The 17,410-nt window shown below is 41.4% G+C and overlaps 1 protein-coding gene across 5 annotated transcripts in view; it reads left to right on the top strand.

Annotated features, from left to right (window-relative positions):
- The first annotated feature begins 544 nt into the window (after positions 1-544).
- Positions 545-17,410, top strand: part of LOC115540137 (probable E3 ubiquitin-protein ligase HERC3) — a 43,912-nt gene continuing 27,046 nt past the window's right edge. The window contains exons 1-24 of one of the 5 annotated variants that reach the window (XM_030351160.1): positions 545-1,026; positions 1,388-1,502; positions 1,603-1,679; positions 1,784-2,008; positions 2,343-2,434; positions 2,596-2,726; positions 3,168-3,295; positions 3,797-3,867; positions 3,953-4,059; positions 4,172-4,231; positions 4,321-4,426; positions 4,533-4,725; positions 4,825-4,979; positions 5,297-5,371; positions 5,611-5,721; positions 5,821-5,910; positions 6,170-6,274; positions 6,565-6,705; positions 7,224-7,390; positions 7,647-7,713; positions 8,445-8,506; positions 8,705-8,885; positions 11,656-11,755; positions 11,909-13,566. In XM_030351160.1, coding sequence (XP_030207020.1) covers positions 810-1,026; positions 1,388-1,502; positions 1,603-1,679; positions 1,784-2,008; positions 2,343-2,434; positions 2,596-2,726; positions 3,168-3,295; positions 3,797-3,867; positions 3,953-4,059; positions 4,172-4,231; positions 4,321-4,426; positions 4,533-4,725; positions 4,825-4,979; positions 5,297-5,371; positions 5,611-5,721; positions 5,821-5,910; positions 6,170-6,274; positions 6,565-6,705; positions 7,224-7,390; positions 7,647-7,713; positions 8,445-8,506; positions 8,705-8,885; positions 11,656-11,755; positions 11,909-12,117 — 2,985 coding nt within the window. In that variant the 5' untranslated portion in view covers positions 545-809 and the 3' untranslated portion in view covers positions 12,118-13,566. Of the gene's footprint in view, positions 1,027-1,387; positions 1,503-1,602; positions 1,680-1,783; positions 2,009-2,342; positions 2,435-2,595; positions 2,727-3,167; positions 3,296-3,796; positions 3,868-3,952; positions 4,060-4,171; positions 4,232-4,320; positions 4,427-4,532; positions 4,726-4,824; positions 4,980-5,296; positions 5,372-5,610; positions 5,722-5,820; positions 5,911-6,148; positions 6,275-6,564; positions 6,706-7,223; positions 7,391-7,646; positions 7,714-8,444; positions 8,507-8,704; positions 8,886-11,655; positions 11,756-11,908; positions 13,567-17,410 lie in introns of those variants that run through there. The other 4 variants (XM_030351154.1, XM_030351153.1, XM_030351159.1 and 1 more) reach the window with 4 other exon arrangements.

The following is a 17,410-nucleotide window of genomic DNA, read 5'->3' as shown; positions in this document are numbered from 1 at the left end:
CTACAGTGAAAGTGCAGACCGTGTTTTTTGCTTTTGTTGTTGCCTTTTTGGAAAACAAAAACAACTGAGTGAGGAAGGATTTAAAGACTGGAATAACCTTGCAATGCATCCAATCAACCATGAAAGGTCTGAAGAGCACAGGAAAAATACTGATAGCTGGAAGCAGCTATCAGTAGGTTTCCAGTAGTGGTTTCCAGTAGGTCACAGCAGATAGCTGCTGTGACCTAATGGAAACCCTCAGGTAAATGATGACATAAGGTTAACAGTCAGTGTAATGTGTCAACATAACGAATCTTATTGTTTTGTATGTTATTCTCAATTTTTAAATAGATAATTAACATTTGCATGAAAGAAGGATAGTGACTTTTGTTCATCCCTTGTATGGAGTATCTCATTATGCCATATATTATGCGATATAAGGTACATTAGACCGGTAGATGCAGGGGCCCCCAAATGACTGTTCGCCTGGAGCCCCCAAAGGGCTAAGTTCGCCACACACACACACACACACACACACACACACACACACACACACACACACACACACACACACACACACACACACACACACACACACACACACACACAAAAACTAACTAAATTACATTTCTGTTCATGGCATTAAGGAAGGGCAACATGCGGGTGGGGCGTTTTCCTTGGGTGTAGATTCAATTCAGGAGAAACGAAAATGATCAATACTAAGTTTCAGTTTCGATTCTGGCTCAGGTGTTGAGCTTACCTGGGCATGTAAGTAAAGGGAAACCCAATATAAGCATCGCTATGACAGTGGACACATCGAATAAGCCAGAATGTTTTCATGGGGAGAAATTCATTTAGCAAAGCCGAATGATTTGGCGGAAAACCGAGAGTCAGAGAATGGCATTCAGTTCGTACCAACGACCAAACCAATAATAACAAGTTTCTCTGCGAATAATTCAACGGTAACGTTTACCAAAAGTGATGGAAGGGCATATTTTCTTCGTCGGCAAAGGAACCACGATGGAAATGGGAGATTCGGGAAAACCAGTGAGTAAATTTAGCACCAAGTGGTCTAGATATATATTGTTGTTTTATCTTGAACAGTGGCGTACTAGACTCATTTAGTTGGGTTGGAACCGGAGGGGCACAGTACAATGCAGGGTAACACCGGCCTTAAAACAATAACTTTGAAAACCAGAGAATGAAGGCTGTATCAGCTATACACTACACAATTAACAAAATGACAAAAAACAAGTATTGATTCGGAATATAAGAAATAGGTCCATTGCATTCGATGATCGGTCCACAAATGACTAGGAGAACAAAAAAGCTCACAATAAAAAAAAAATGTTGTAGTCTACATAAACACACCCGTTATGCTGGACATGTCCCTGATACTTTTTTCTAGAGAGCATCAAGTGCAAACACGTCGTAGCTTCCAGTTCAGGAGACTCTGGTCTTCTCCTGCTGTCCAGGGATGGCTCTGTCGTCTTTGTGGACCTCAGTGCACCCGCCATTCCAAGGTGAGGTCTTCGTCGTCATATTGTCTTTGTTGGGAAAGGTTCGTCTAAGACGTTTTAAAGATATTAAACATATGTGTTTCCTTGTTTCACTGTGATTCAGATCACTCCAAAACTGCATTAAGAAAAGGATCATTCAGGTCGCATGTGGAGACCAACATTCCATAGTTTTAACTGAAGGTAGGCTATAGGTCTGACCAGCTCGATAGATTTAACCAAGTTTAGTTAAGAATACAACCAAAACCATTTGTCATTATAATGTGGCCTATACATATTGCTTTCAGATGGACAAGCATTGTCTTGGGGCAGCAACACTCGGGGGCAACTGGGTCTCACCCTCCCAGGGACTTCTGTCGTACCGTCCCCTACACCAGTGGCAGCCCTGTCAGGGGTACCCCTAGTCCAGGTCACCGCTGGGGGAGCCCACACTCTGGCCTTGTCTGTCTCTGGAACCGTATTCGGCTGGGGGCAGAATGACGCCGGTCAACTGGGTCTTGGAGACATGACAGGTATAAGGCCTGTAGGAATGTTCTCTTTAGTCAGGAGATTCTGACTAAATAAACTCATTAGTCATGAGAAGGCTGATGATAGGACCTATGAGTTGCTTGCTTCCCGAGAGCCGATAAGGTGATGATCTGCTCAATTGAATCGTTCTCCTTTAATCCCATTACGGGGACATGACATAGTTTTTATATTAATATTATATAGATATTACTCAAGGACAAAAACCATAGTCTTCATCTGGTCGCATGCTGTTATCCTGGAGATTATGTGAACTAAACCTGTATTTTTCCTATTCTTTTGAATGTGTGAATGAAATTGTATTTCAATTCGTGTTTTCAGACAGATCTACTCCAGTGACAGTTGAGTGCCTCAACCTTAAGAAGACCGTTTCTGTTTCTTGTGGTGAAAGACACACTGCTGTTCTGACAAAGGTTTTACTACATATTCTTATTTTAGTAATGTAGTTTCCATCCATAATGATTGCATTAAGCCATGTCCTATTCAGTGAACTCAAAAAAAAAAAAAATCCCCCTGTTAGTCTGTGAGTCGGCTCACAGACTAATCAGACGGATTCCCTTGTGTGTTCCTTTAGGGAGGTTTGGTGTTTACCTTTGGCAGCGGTGGCTGTGGGCAGCTGGGACACAACTCTCTGCTGAATGAGCTGACCCCTCGTGTGGTGGCTGAACTCTGGGGCGCAGCGGTCACCCAGGTCTCCTGTGGCAGGTACTCTGTCTTCATCTTTTCACTACTGTTCACTAGGAGACGCTTGAATCCAAAGGGACCTACAGCGACTTAAGTCATTAAGGAGCAGGTAGAGAGTGGCCATCTAGCTCAAGGATACCCCGGGCTGAGGTTGTGGACGTTGGGGATCGAACCCAGTACCTTTTGCCTGGCAGACTAAGATTACAGACTATTCTACTGAATCTATGTATATGAATTGTTATTATTTAAATAATCACTAGCTTCTTTTAATCTACTATTCAACCAATCTATGCATGAATTTAACGTCTTTTTTTAAAATGTACTCATATTTTTGATAGATGATTTGCTTACACATCACCAATGTATTTATTATAATCACTACCCATTTAATTCGGCAGGCTGTTACAGAAATGTCACTAGCTTCTTTAAATCTTCTTCTATTTGCTATTTTATTTTCTTCAGCAACCACACCATGGCATTAGTAGGCCCAACAAAGAAGATCTATTCATTTGGTCGTGGAGAAGAAGGCCAGCTTGGAAACAGGCTCACCACAGACTGTTTGGTGCCTCTGCCTGTTCTGCTGCCTCATGGTAGGAAGTCTCTCAGTTCAGGGTTACGTTTTTCATCTTTTATTTACCTAGGTTCTAGGGTTAAAGTCACAATGTGTAACGATTAAACTTGCTCGAGGCATACATTAATCTAGACATCTCTATATATATATATATATATATATATATATATATATATATATATATATATATAAATATATATATATATATATATGCCGATCAATAGCGATTTGAAGTGTTTATAGCGGGGCTATGCTAGTTTGCGACACCGTTGCACAGCCAGCTGTAGCGGATAGAACATAGAGTCGTTTAGTTTTTTGAATCCTGAAAGTTTTCCGCCTACTTATTGGTAGGGGCTCAGTCAAGAACAATGCTGCATAATCCTTACATAATCTTTTCATTCAGCTTTAAAATTCGGTATATATACAGAATATATATATAATATATATTATATAAAGGATATATATATATATAATATATTCATATATATAAATATACATTGCTTTTTTTTGCATGAAAAAGATGACCAGAAGAATGTTGAGCGAATATTTGCTGGAGGAAACCAATCTTTGGCCCTTTGTTCTCTCAGTCAGGTAGGAGTCTTTGTATTTTGCATTAATTTGTTTGGATGCAAGACATTCAAAAGGTTTTTTTACTTATCTTGGGGTTGTCTAACAGGAGCCTGAGAAGGATCTTCCTGGGATTATTACAGCTCTGGATATGGACACCATCGACTTCTGGCTCTCAAACTGTCGGGATGCGAAATCATGGCGTAAAATTAGAAAGTAAGCTCTAAATCTGAGAATCACAGTATGTAATTGATGTTTAATAAGGACATTAAATGTAAACTGGTTTAGAGTAATATATTCACTTGAATATATATACATTTATTTCTAGACGGATCAAGGATATATTCTCATCCACATCTTCCTTGAACGCCAGCTTTCTTGACAGAAGGTAACGCATTTTATAATCTTTTAAATAATGTATTATCATTTCAAGTTGCTCTTCCAATAATAATTTTCTATTTTACTTGATCAAAATAGCGCTGACAAGCACTACCAGACCTCACCCAGGTGCTCTGGCTTGGACTTGGTTCTTGTCAAAACAGCTTTTGCCAAGCTAGCAACAAACACTGAAGTGCTACACGAGGTAAGGCAACATTGAACTGTTTTCAGTTCGATAAAATATATCATCCCGTGTTCAGAGTCAAACACTGACAACGCTGTAAATGACTTTGTCCTGAACGATGCTATAGGTGGAGACCGTCGTCCGAGACTGTCTCCTGCCCTCGTTGACTGGGCAGCCGGTCGGGTTGGAAGGCCTGAGGGTTTACTACCTGCTGGTGGGGCTGCTAAAGGTGCTGCCCAGAGACAACTTTGGTGAAATGCTCTCCGTGAGGGTGGCTGATGCCTACCTCTCTCTGCACCAAGACAGACTGGAAGTCCTTGGTAGGCCTAATAGACCCAAAGAACCGATCATTTTAAAATGCAATGCAATGTATTACCCAAAGCTGTACATTGTATGCTGTGTTTGTGTGATTGATGCAGTTCGACTATTGTCCTGGACACCTCGCTTCTTCCGATCTGCAGTGAAGACGTTCTGTAAAGCATCCAGGAAGCTCCTTTCATCCTTAGATGTGGATTACAGAGAGCAAGCCGACTTCTTTATGAAGACAGCTGGGGTTTTGCAAAGGCTTCATTCTGTGAGTGTTTACTGGCAGGTTGTGGATGCTTAGTGTAAATAGAGATGTGTGATAAAGGATTAGGGCCGGACTGAGTAGTAGCTAGTGATGTTCTACGCCTATGGTCCAAGAGGTTCTGGGTTCCATCAACAATGTGAAATGCAGAAGTATTCTGCTGAATCTTTTTCAAAATGTGCGTATGGAGGAGCAGTGCTCTCCTTCATTAACAAATAGCCAAATGGGATGTTTCCCCTGTTGACATGTATATGAAATGACTTCAAGTCATTTTGTGTGAAAGTGTGATGCTGAATAACTGAAAATTAATGTCCTGACTGCAGGCCAGCAGTAGCGGTTCATGGCGCCTTACAGAAAGTGTTTTCCATGTGACGACAGTCACAAATACCATCGAGATGGTGAGTATTTAACAAAACAATCATAAAGGACCTCTTTTCAGAAATTTCCTAATTTCTCTCTATCATATGTTCAACATATAAATGACTAATGATATTTGTGGCACATGATAGCGACCTTAAGTACAATACAAATCTGTGGTCATTTATTTTAGAAATCAATACAATATTAATATTCATATAATAATAATATATAACTACTGGTTGTTTATGTCTAACTATTTTTTTTCTCTACTCCTTAGTTTGAACAACTGTTTCTCAGTTGTAAGTCAATCCATCAGTATAATCCATGGTTCCCTCATGAACTTAATGATGAAGAACAAAGGACACTGATCAAGCGAGATTATTATTTGGTATGCTGTTTAGACACTAACTCATGTGAATTAGGTTTACTGAAATATGGTTCCCTATGCTTCTGAGATAATACCTCTATATTTTTATTCTATCTATAGAGTATCCTGTTGCCTCTGGTGAAGTTCCCTTGCATTCTACCCATAGAATGCAAGATGAAGCTGTGGAAGTATCATCTGAATATTGCCTCGGTAAGGTTATATTTATTAAAAAGGATGTTTTCATGAGCTACCACAAAACTGTTAATTTCTGCGGTCCTTAGAAGCCACACTGACAATAAAAGTTTAATAAAGCTACATACATTATGCTAAGCTATGCGATGCAATACCATATCATACAATGCCATGCCATGCACTTAGTTGATATACTATGCTATGCTATGCTATATGCTAGGCTATACTTTACTTGACGATACCATACTTCTACCAGTCTGTCCCTCTACTACTGCAGTTACAGCCAGGATACATTGAATTCACCATCAACCGAGCCACGGTGCAGCAGGACACTTTTCAATCGCTGAGGACGTCTTCCCATGACCCAAAATTAAAACTTGCGGTGGGTCAGCAAAGCATTTCCCAAGAAATAACAATTAGAAATTTGGTTCTACCTAACTAACACTTGGTTAAATCTAAATGTGTTAGTACATTTCAACTTGTTCTTTTTCCAATTACATTTGATGATTGTTGCATAGTGCAGTTTTTTTTTATTGTGTATTTATTCAATGGACTTACCGCACTATACACGATTCTCTGGTGTTTATAATCCAGGTATCAGATGAATTCACAATATTTAAATTGTAAGACATTACTCAAGTTATTTTCCCTGCAAACCTCTTATGTTTACAGGTGAAGTTTAATGAGGAATATGATATGCATCTTGGAGGTGTCGTAATGGAGTTCTTTCACCTCCTTGCAAAAGAACTTCAGAAGGCAGAACCACAAATACTAAAAAAGAATGATGACGGAGTGGCCTGGTTCAGCAAGAATGTACGTATAAACAAGTGGCATTTTATGTTATTTTATCACAATTAGAGTGTGGGATACATGTGTTGGTATAGTTAAAGCTCAAACACACGCTTCTGTCAAGCTCGTAAGTGAAGATCAGCAAAGGGCTGCGCCGCTATACAGAGACCGTCCCCCATAGACTGCCCCTTTTTAGGGCTGATGGGCTATTCGAAGACGTGCAGTCCAGAGCTTAGCAAATTGTTGCATGGAAGGCGTTAACAAATCGAGCAGGTTTCCATGCTGTCTATTGTATCCGTACTTGTTAGAGGGTTTATGTTCATTTGGGTTCGGAAACGCTACACTGTCCTCTTGAGTACACGTGAACATAACGCGGAAGTTTAAATGCAGGGCGTTCTGGACAGACCCACGTCCCGTCTAAAATCCCTACGTGGATCTTCACGAAGAGGGGTCAATCCACGCTTCCTTCCATCCGTCCACTCATCATGCATCAGTCATCCACCCATCATTATTATATACTGCTTCTATACTGCTCCCTCCAGGTCGCCCAGCTGACTGATGAGTTCTTCCTACTGGGCACGCTCTGTGGCATGGCTCTGTATAACCAGTGCCTGATGAACATCCCCTTCCCCTTGGCTCTCTTCAAGAAGCTCCTGGGCTTGAAGCCAACCCTGGACGACCTCATGGAGCTGTCGCCAACCGTTGCACAGTACTTCTAAACTACGCTATACATTACATGACATGCTATGATATGCTATACATGTCCTTTGCTATGCTATACTATTAGATGCTATGCTTTGCTGCACATTACTAAACTATTACATATGCTTGGCTATGCTATGTAATAGTATGCTATACTACCACTTTATTATACTACTACTATATTAAACTATCCATTTTATTTAACACCGTTTCATCCTAATGTTGACTTGGCTTTAAGTGTCATCCCACTGTCGTACCAACAGGAGTTTTAAGGATCTGCTGGACTATGAAGAGGAGACTATTGAGGTCCTACAGTTGGATTTCGGAGGGGTAAGAGCCAATGAACACTGTGTAAAAGCACTTTTAAAGGGAGACCTTGAGGGGAAAAACGGTCTGTCTAGTTACTGGACCAGATGAAATGAGACGGAGAGGTAATAAAGTCTGTTGGCACGAGGACCTTGGATTTATTAAGTAAAGTGGCAACGATTATACAGAGTCATAAAGCGTGAGAGATCGAATATGTCTAAGTCCCTAATCAGCGCTGATGGTTCGTCCAGAGCTTCGCCTCCGTGGAAGGTCTGCTTCAGAAGAAGGTCCAGAGTCCCTGTGTGATACAGTCTTATGCTGTATCCTCCTCTCGATGAGGTGTGTGCGTTTGAGGTGTGTGTGGTTCTGTGTGTTTTTGCTTGACCTTGGCTCCCAGGCCCTGGTATATGCATGTGTATCCCTTGTGTTCCTCCTAACGGGGGGGAGCTTCGAAGTGTCTCCTGTGTGATAAATTAATGTGGCTCTCCCGTTCTTGAGGATGACTGGTGCATTGTCTGAGTGTCTACCATTTGCCTGCTTGGGAAATGGGGCCTTGGCTCTGGCCTTGACCTGACTATATTATCATGTTTGTGTTATGTGTTAAAAGTTGACTATATTGTAATGTGACTGCCATGTGATGTGCTCATCAGGCTAGGGTAGGAGTTAGCTATATTTGTAATGTACATGTGATGTACTCAGCAGGTTATTTTTCCCAACAACCTCACTCTAATGTTACACCAACTTTACTTCTGTAGGGTGCAGAAGATTTGGATCTTCTACCAAATGGAGAGTTCATTCAAGTGACCCAAGACAACAGGTGTGTGTGTGTGTGTGTGTGTGTGTGTGTGTGTGTGTGTGTGTGTGTGTGTGTGTGTGTGTGTGTGTGTGTGTGTGTGTGTGTGGGGGGGGGGGGTCAATGTAGACATACGTATACATGTTTATATTTGCAAGTGTTCCTCTGTGTTTATGTATGCATGCACAGCATACATTCAACCCAACCCTGTCTCTAACCCAGGCAGAAATATGTGGACCTCCAAGTGGACATGGTGTTCAGCCGCTCGGTGGAGCATCAGTTCAGGGAGTTCGAGAGAGGCTTCTCTAGAGGCTGCCCTTCACCTGAGTGGAGAATGTTCCTCCCTGATCAACTCATGACGCTCCTCAAGGGAGAGGAGGTCCACTGGGATGATCTGAGACAGGTCAGACATCCATCCCTAACCCTTGAAATACACCAGACGCCTCAGGATTGATCTATTAGAGCCTGACTAATATATAGGAGCAGGCGCTCCTCCTCCTCCTAACAAAAATATCTCACTACCAATAATAACAGGCTGCTAGTTGCGCAATATACTAGATTATTATTATTATTGATTTATTCTGGCATTTCGTCGTCCACTTTTGAGTGGCATGATCAGAGCAATGTGTCTTCATTGGAACTTAAGTGGGTCGTTTTCCATAAGAGCGTTCTCACCGGCGCCACCACACAGCCCCATTATAACTTCCAGCACTGCTCAAAACCTTTGCGCATATATATATATATATATATATATATATATATATATAGTGGCGAGCAGCACGGGAAGGAAGAGACGGGATCAAGGGTTTAGTGCGCCCCATACACCGCACGACTACGGACTGCCTTTATTAAAGGGCAACTTCACCCATTTCACATAAGCTTTGTATTTTTAGAACCCCCCGCATATTTTTGAATGGTCTAGCATCATTTCCTTATTTTCTGGAGAGACTGGAGAGATCCGTATCGATCTCCAACACTTCCTGTTTTTTATGACGCAATATGACGATTTTTGCGTACAAGAAAATAGGAAGTGTAAGAGGGGATGATTCTCGTCCGACTACAACCACTAGTCCCACCCCCCTCTAGGGGGTGGGACCCACTGACGCTACAGACCTATTAGAGCAGTGCCAGTGGGTGGGACTTCTCCAGCAGAAACTAACATCCACAGCGTCTGAAGCTAAGATAACAGAGGCTGTTGATAAAACTGAAGTAAGCCTACATTGGCGGAGGGTACTCGATCTGACATAGAAGATGGCTCCATGCAAAAGTTCACCATTTCGAAAGAAATAGACGAGGGCTGCCGTATTTTCCGCACTATACGGCACACCGGATTATCAAGCGCACCTTCAATGATGGCCTATTTTAGAACTGTTTTCATGTATAGGGCGCACCGGATTATAAGGCGCATAGAATAGAAGATACTGCAGTCAAACGTTTGACTGGGGTTGCGTTATGCATCGACCAGACCGAGCTGTGCTAAAGGGAATGTCAACAAAACAGTCAGATAAGGTCAAACTTTATTAAGCGCTCTGACAACTCCGGTCACTCCCATGGTAACGATGTTCAAACGTTAATGTGCATATTAACAATATCTCATCAATATCAATATCTCTTAACAATAAGCTCACTTTTTCAGTTCATTCCCCGTCTACGAATCCCTTGAATTCTTGTGTGTCCGAATTGAACAGTTGGGCGAGTACGGCATCCAACATGCCCGGATCCCTCTCGTCATTATCCGAGTCAGTGTCGCTGCTGTTGCCTGGCAGTTCAGTGATTATTCCTGCCTTCGTGAAAGCTTAGACCACAGTTGAGACTGTTATATCAGCCCAGGCATCCACGATCCATTGGCAGATAGTGGCGTAAGTCGCCTGGCGCTGTCTCCCCGTCTTGGTGACGTGTGTTCGCCTTCTTGGCCCCGTCCACACGAAGCCGATTTTTTGGGTGAAACCGCATAAAAAGACGCTTTTGGTGGACACGGGCTACGGCCACACCAAACGCGTGTAACGTGCTTAACTTGAAGCTTGATCATTGTGTGTCACAAAAATGGTTCAACGCGCCAACGCGCCTGTGGCTGCGCTGGATTTAGGAGTCTGTGGTAGGAAACCCAAATGCCGCCGTGTTTGGGTGCATGATAGAGTTTAGATCAGGTTAGATTAAATAATGTCGGATATAAATAACAATAATCGGGTTAAATAACTTCACATGGTGTGTCTGGTGTGTTTCCAGCATTCGTAGTGTTGATCAGCAGATAGTCCGCCAAGACGTTGAGGTTGCTTAGCAACCAGAGACGCTGTCCATGCAAGTGAATGGAGCGTTCCCTCTTCGTCATAACTATCAAACCAAACATCCTTCACATTCAACGAGCGAACATTATGAAATTAAAATGCACATTTCTCGCTAAAAATGTTTACATAAACGCATTTAATTGCGTAACTATGTTACTATTTCCACCCAGAATAAAGAAAGATGTCGGCCGTATGCTTCTGTGCAAGCGTCACTACTCTAGTGACGTCGGTTCAAGCTCCACGCTGATTTGTTCCATTAGTAGATGGAACAAGGAGGTGTCCGATAGGCGGAGATGATCAGCGGGAGTGGCCGCCAGCGAAGCTGTGCATGGTGGGAGTTGTTGTCTTCGATCCACAAGCGCCAAAAAGTCACTTTCTGCCTTTTCTCGGTCAAGACTGCACCAAAGTAGAATTTTATTTTATTATTCGACTACATATAGGACCCAATTGCAATACATATTCATGCCTCCACCGGTGAAATGCTCCTTTAACACCCACAGTTTTTCACGAACCACATGGCACCAAAAAAATTAACATAACACTCACATTAACGGTGGCAACAACAATGTACACAACATGACAACAAAACAACACTCCAACAACGACCAACCCCAACCCCCCGAACCCCGATAAGTTTCCCAACCACAAAGGAACCAGGAGGGCCCCGAAAGGTTCTAGCAGATCGGGGTTACCCCTCCTTCGCGCACGGAAACGGCGTCAACCGATTTTTGGCTCCCTGATTTAGGAATCTCACTCTGCCCCAAAATCCAGTATCCGTCTGGCTCTAATATCTATCTAGCTAAATATAAATAAATATATCGATATTGATGCAGAAATATCTCTATATACATGTAGAGAATTTTTTTTTTGTATTTTTCCTTTTTACAGAATGCAAAATATCAAGGCTGCACATCCAATGATGAAGTTATCAAAAACTTTTGGATCGTCTTCGCGGAGTTCTCCGTGGAACAAAAGAAGGACTTCCTAAGTAAATAAAACACAACATAACATATCATAACTTGTATAAATTATTATTGCTATTTGATTGGTTATTATTGCATGTTGTATTGCTTAAAACCGTATACCGTATAAAACAACCAATAGACATTAACATGTGAAACGTCCTTTTCCCCTCCTAAAGTATTCATATCTGGAACGGACAGAAATCCCAAACTTCGCTGTTCAACAATCATGATAATGATCAACTTGTTGTGTTACCAAGAGCCTGAGCTGTACTATCCAGAGGCTGTGACCTGCTATTGGACTTTGAATCTCCCAAACTACAGCAACATCCAAACGCTTCGTCAGAAACTCCTTCATGCGGTCGAGTGTTGTGATACTTTTGGATGACAGTGAAATAGTTTAACCTAATCGAGACTGCGACATATGGTGGCATATCACTGGGCAAATTTGCTGCCACTTTTCTTGATTTTAATTCCAATCATTTAAATTTCACTTTTGGCCGTTTGACCACACAATGTCTGTTGAAAATGGGACAAAGTCGAAAGCTGGCCATGTGTTAATTGCACTAGAGAAGCTGATAGATATGTGCTATTCTAACAACCAACAACAATGATCCTATCATTTAGAGATAGACAGTGTTCAAGGGAGCAAATGAGAACTCAGATTCAACAAGCCATTTAGCTTTTTTGCCTAAAGCTAATTGGCTTTGTTCCAGAAGAGAACAAAGCTTATAGTCATCCAATTTCTTAATTGTACACCATTTAGTTTTTTAATGTATTAATTTAATTTATAGGTAATTAATAGCATCATGTTTCAGCAATTTAGATAATTTTGTAACTAAAAAAAATATTTTCCTATTCTCCCTCAAAGGTGCAATAGATGTTACTCAATTCAATATAGTTATTCACGACCCAAAAAGTGCAGATTGCATGATTGTGTAAGCAAAGCTAACCCTGCAACCTGCTTCATATCTACACTGTGCCTGTAGTCTGCCTCATCTGTGCTACAAATTATAAGATTGATGACGGGAGCCAACAGCCGTGAAGATAAACCTTCTCTTGAGGGGAAACCACAAACTGTGCGAACTAATAAAGTTATAAAGGAATCATCATGGCCTGCATTAAGACGAGACTATATATTCTATATATATGTAGCAAATCCACAGAGCGCATGGACACCAGGGTTGCTTTTCAGCACAAGCAAGTCGTTAATTTTGACAATGGGCAGTTCAACAAATCACAGGGAGCGTTTCTGGGGATCTCTTGCAGCGATCGTCCATGTGGCTCAGTCATTCCTCTCTGCTCCCGATCCTCCTCACTACAAGATAAAGCAGGCACATACACACTCCCTGATTGGCCTGATTGCGAGCAGGTGCCCGCAATCAGACCCAAACCACCCAGCAGATCCGGTGTGCTCCCAACATGCCCATACTCCCTCTGCAGGCCAGACGCCGCACGTCCCCCCACAATATATATTATGTATATATGCAAATTACATTAATTTAGTTTGGATTTATTTTTTTTGCTGCTTCTTCTACTACCAGAATAAACATTTTAATTGAATACAAGATGAAGGTGTATATTTAAATCGATAATACATATATATCAACTTAGATATAATTAGATAAACAATTTAAGTGACTTTATATACAACTCTTATCTTGACCTTCGTTGGTCAAATGCTGACATCCTAGCAAGGAATATGTGGGGAATTAACGATATTTTTGAACAAATTATATTTTACGTCACATGCTTTTCCCAATAAATACATTTTAACTTTTCACTGTATGCAAATATACCAGGCAAAATAAAATGACTCATTTGAGATTAAGCGTCACTCGTGTGAGTGTTGTTGCTACGGAGCTACCACTTATCATCTTGTTCAGTTGTTATATTCAGGGATTTTTAATAACAACTCATGTTTACCAGGACCTTGGAGGGATTGAATTGGGTTTCCTTATTTCCCCTTAAGAAAAACAGCCTCAGGGGCCGCTTCTGAGGAGTCAGGACAACCCAAAACTAGACTGAATGATTTGGTTTAATTTAAATGTTTATCTATGAACAGAGCCGGCCCTCCCTATACGAGAATTAGGCGGCCACTTATGGCGCATTTCCACTGCAGGGTGCGGAACGGATCGGATCGCAAAGGTGCGGGTCGGATCGCGTTTCCACCGCCAAAAGTGGGCGTGACCCGGACTTTGCCGTACCCGTTCCGACCCCATTTTAGGGACTCCTCCGTTGCGGTACCCAAAACGAGACCAGACGCCTGAAAGGGTACCCTGGGATTCTAGCTACACCCCCCCTCCGTTGATTGGTCGACAGAATCGTCACTTACGGGTGACGCGAGGATAAAAACAAACAAACAGTAGCCTCGAGGTATTATTCTTTACAATTAACATGTCGCGTAAAAAGCTTGCTTGGGCGAACAAGGAGGTGGAGACGTTCGTCTGCATTCTTGCGGAGGAAGACGTTGTTTACGATGTTTACGTAGCTGCCGCGGCGATCGACATCCGGCCTACCACAAAGGGTACTGTCGGCGGTGGAAACGCGACCTCGGAATTGATCTGGGCTATACCGCCCCCTCCCTACCGCCCCTTTGCGATCCGATCTGTTCTGCACCCTGCAGTGGAAACGCGGCATTAGGGCCTTTGACCGCCAGGGTGCCCCCAAGAGCGCTGTATATATATATATTATTATTTATTTTTTGATACACAAAGCAATTTATTTAACAAGCAAGGAAACGTTATAAACATGCAGCTCATATTGGTTTAATAAAACAAAGGTGGAATTATGAATTTGGCTGGGTCGGTCTGTCCCATAGACTGTAGAGGTCGGATCATGACAACCTAAAATGAAGTGATTCTGACTGACCTGGCCACCCTGCAGCAGTTAGCACTTAGCAGTTTTTTCACCCACTTATAGCTCTACTATAAACGTTGCAATTAAACAATGTGTGATGCATCGACAACAAACAGAAAATCTTCAGAACATTTTCTACATTTACAACATTCAGACAGTAGAGTAAAAGTAGAAATGTGTAGGCTTTACTTTGACAGTTTCAGTGAGCAAATTTAATAAGTGGTAAAATCATTGCGGCATAACAGTGGCGATTCTGGGGGGTGGCCTGGGGTGGCCAGGGCCACCCCTGAAAGCTCATTGGCCACCCCTGTGGCCACCCAAGATCTGATAGGTAGTTGGTCAAGTTCGTCAACACAAGAAATAAGAGAAATGCTGTCAATCAATGATGACAGCTGATCAACTGATTTAGGGTCAGTTTTACATTTTTAACTAACACAGTAATGGTCGTGCTGAGGCTGTGAGAGCTGATTTCTGCTCGGCGGACATTTAGCTATGCAGGTCAGGTGACCCATGAGATGAGCGCGCTGCACATGCTGCTGGTCCGTGAAACAGGAGGACGACGACGGTCACAGTGACAACGTGAACAATATAAAAACGATAAAGACGCTGAAATCTGTCGTTGAGAGGTATGGTTATTTAATGTTTAGTTATATCGTAGTTCCCTCTGAATGTGTAGGAAAACTTTTTCCAGCACTAAGTAGCAGCTAAAAGACGAACTACACTGCACTAGCTTGCTTAGCAGCCTGCAAACCAGGTTAAGCATGTAACGTTAGTGTTTTGGATACCGCCATGAAATATGAAAAGATGTTTTCTGGACTGAAGACTGATGGTGTTTTTTGCAGATGTGTGTGTTCAACAGAGCTAATGTTATATTTTTGGCCAACCAGTGTGTGAAACATAGTGACAGTCTAGATTTAAGTAGCTATAACACAAGAACAAGCTGTGACTTATTTGTTGCATTCAAATGCCACAAATGCTTGAGATGCAATATGTGTTAATTGTGTTATTAAAAGTGAGTTGTAAGAGTGATAGTTATGTAAAAATAAACCTTTGTAGATCCTATAAATAGACATAATTAGGCACATTGTTGACACCTCCTTTCTTTTTGACATTTTAATGGAGTCAAAGGTGTTATTTAAGGGGTTACAAGTTATATTTGGTCTGGTGGCATTGCATTGGACTTAAGTCTTGTCTTGTGATCTTATGGCCTATGTAAAAGCATTTTGTAGCAGGAGAATGAGCAAAAGCAAGAACTAGCTACCTCTATTGCACTTTGTTACTATTATTAGAATCCTCTATTGTTCATGAGAGTTTGAAGGTTTACATAACATTACTTTATAGTATATACTTTGGAGTTAAGATTTGTTTGGTTTATGTTACAATTGTTTATGTATATTTATCAAGTTAATTTGTGATTCTAAGGCTTAACTGTTTGATTTAAATAAACGTCATAATTTATGCTGAATCAAAGCCAACGTTTATACCTTCATCAGGGCCCTGGACATGAATACTGTCTGGGTTGAAAACCCACTTTTTGCACATTTTCATACATCACAAGGCATCCTAGAATAACATTATTCAGTCATCAGGCCATCATCTGTGTCACCTGTATTGTTACCTATGTTTGCTTTACTAATTTAGGTGCCATCTTGTGGTTAAATAAAAACACACCAAAGCAAAGAACAAACCAAAAAAATCTAATTCCAGTATCTCCAACAAATTATATCTAAGCTAAATAATAACATAAACTAAGCATGTAAAGAACAACAAATATTTCTGTTTTTTTCCTTACAAGCTTAATTTATCCTTTGCTTACAGATACACTTTTTAATAAGGTCTATCTTAAAGCATTTTGGTTTGTTCTGTTGCCTGGATTGCTGTGTTTTATGTAACCACAAGATGGCGCCTCAATTAGTAAAGCGAACACAGGTAACAATACAGGTGACACAGATGATGAGCTGATTAATGTTATTATATAGGATGAGTTAAGAGCAGTTGAAATTTGCTACTCTAATTTAACTTGTGAAGAGATGAGGACTTTAATCCACTATAAGGAAATGGCTCTTAGAAAATGTGTACCTTATTCTGAACATAATTACTGATTAAAAATAGACATGTTAAAATAACCAGATATACTTGAGGACTGTGATAGGTGGTAATGGAATTTAAAAAATGACTTTAAAAAAAAGAAGTCATTTTACCAGCATAGACACCTTTATTTGACAGTTATGAGACAGGAAATCATGGGAGAGAGAGGGGATGCAACATGCACCAAAGGACCGGGATTCGAACCGCAGTTGGCTGCGTACGTGTATGTATTAAACTTCGCTATGCCATGGCCACCCCACACTAGCTTTGTGTCCCATCTTGGCCACCCCAGTAAAAATGTCCTGCATACGCCACTGTGCGGCAAGTCATGTTCAAAGAACTACGGATAAAAACTGAAAGGGTTATGAATACATACGGCACAGTTTGTTTTCTCTGGCAAAACAACTTTATCAACCGCAAAGCAGGGCCCAAAAATGATCCTGCTTAGGGCCCCCAGGTGTACAGGGCCGGCCCTGTCTATGAACACTTGATCCCACCTTCAGGAACCGGACCTCTCAATGCGGGGTTATATGCCTCTCCCCTTCCTTATTATTTTTTAGCAATCATCGAAAGGAGTAGGCTATTCCGTTTCATGAAATCAATGTCTATTTTAGCAGTTAATTACGACCGTTACCGACAAGGAGAAGTGACCGTTATGTAACGCAACTGCAACGGAACGAAAGACATGGCAATTAAGGAGGTGATCATATACTTTGAGAGCGAAAGAGATACAG

The sequence above is a fragment of the Gadus morhua genome, chromosome 3 (genome assembly GCF_902167405.1).
Source record: "Gadus morhua chromosome 3, gadMor3.0, whole genome shotgun sequence".
NCBI lineage: Eukaryota > Metazoa > Chordata > Actinopteri > Gadiformes > Gadidae > Gadus > Gadus morhua.
Note: the sequence above shows the minus strand (reverse complement) of the source record. Positions and strands in the feature narration are given on the sequence as shown.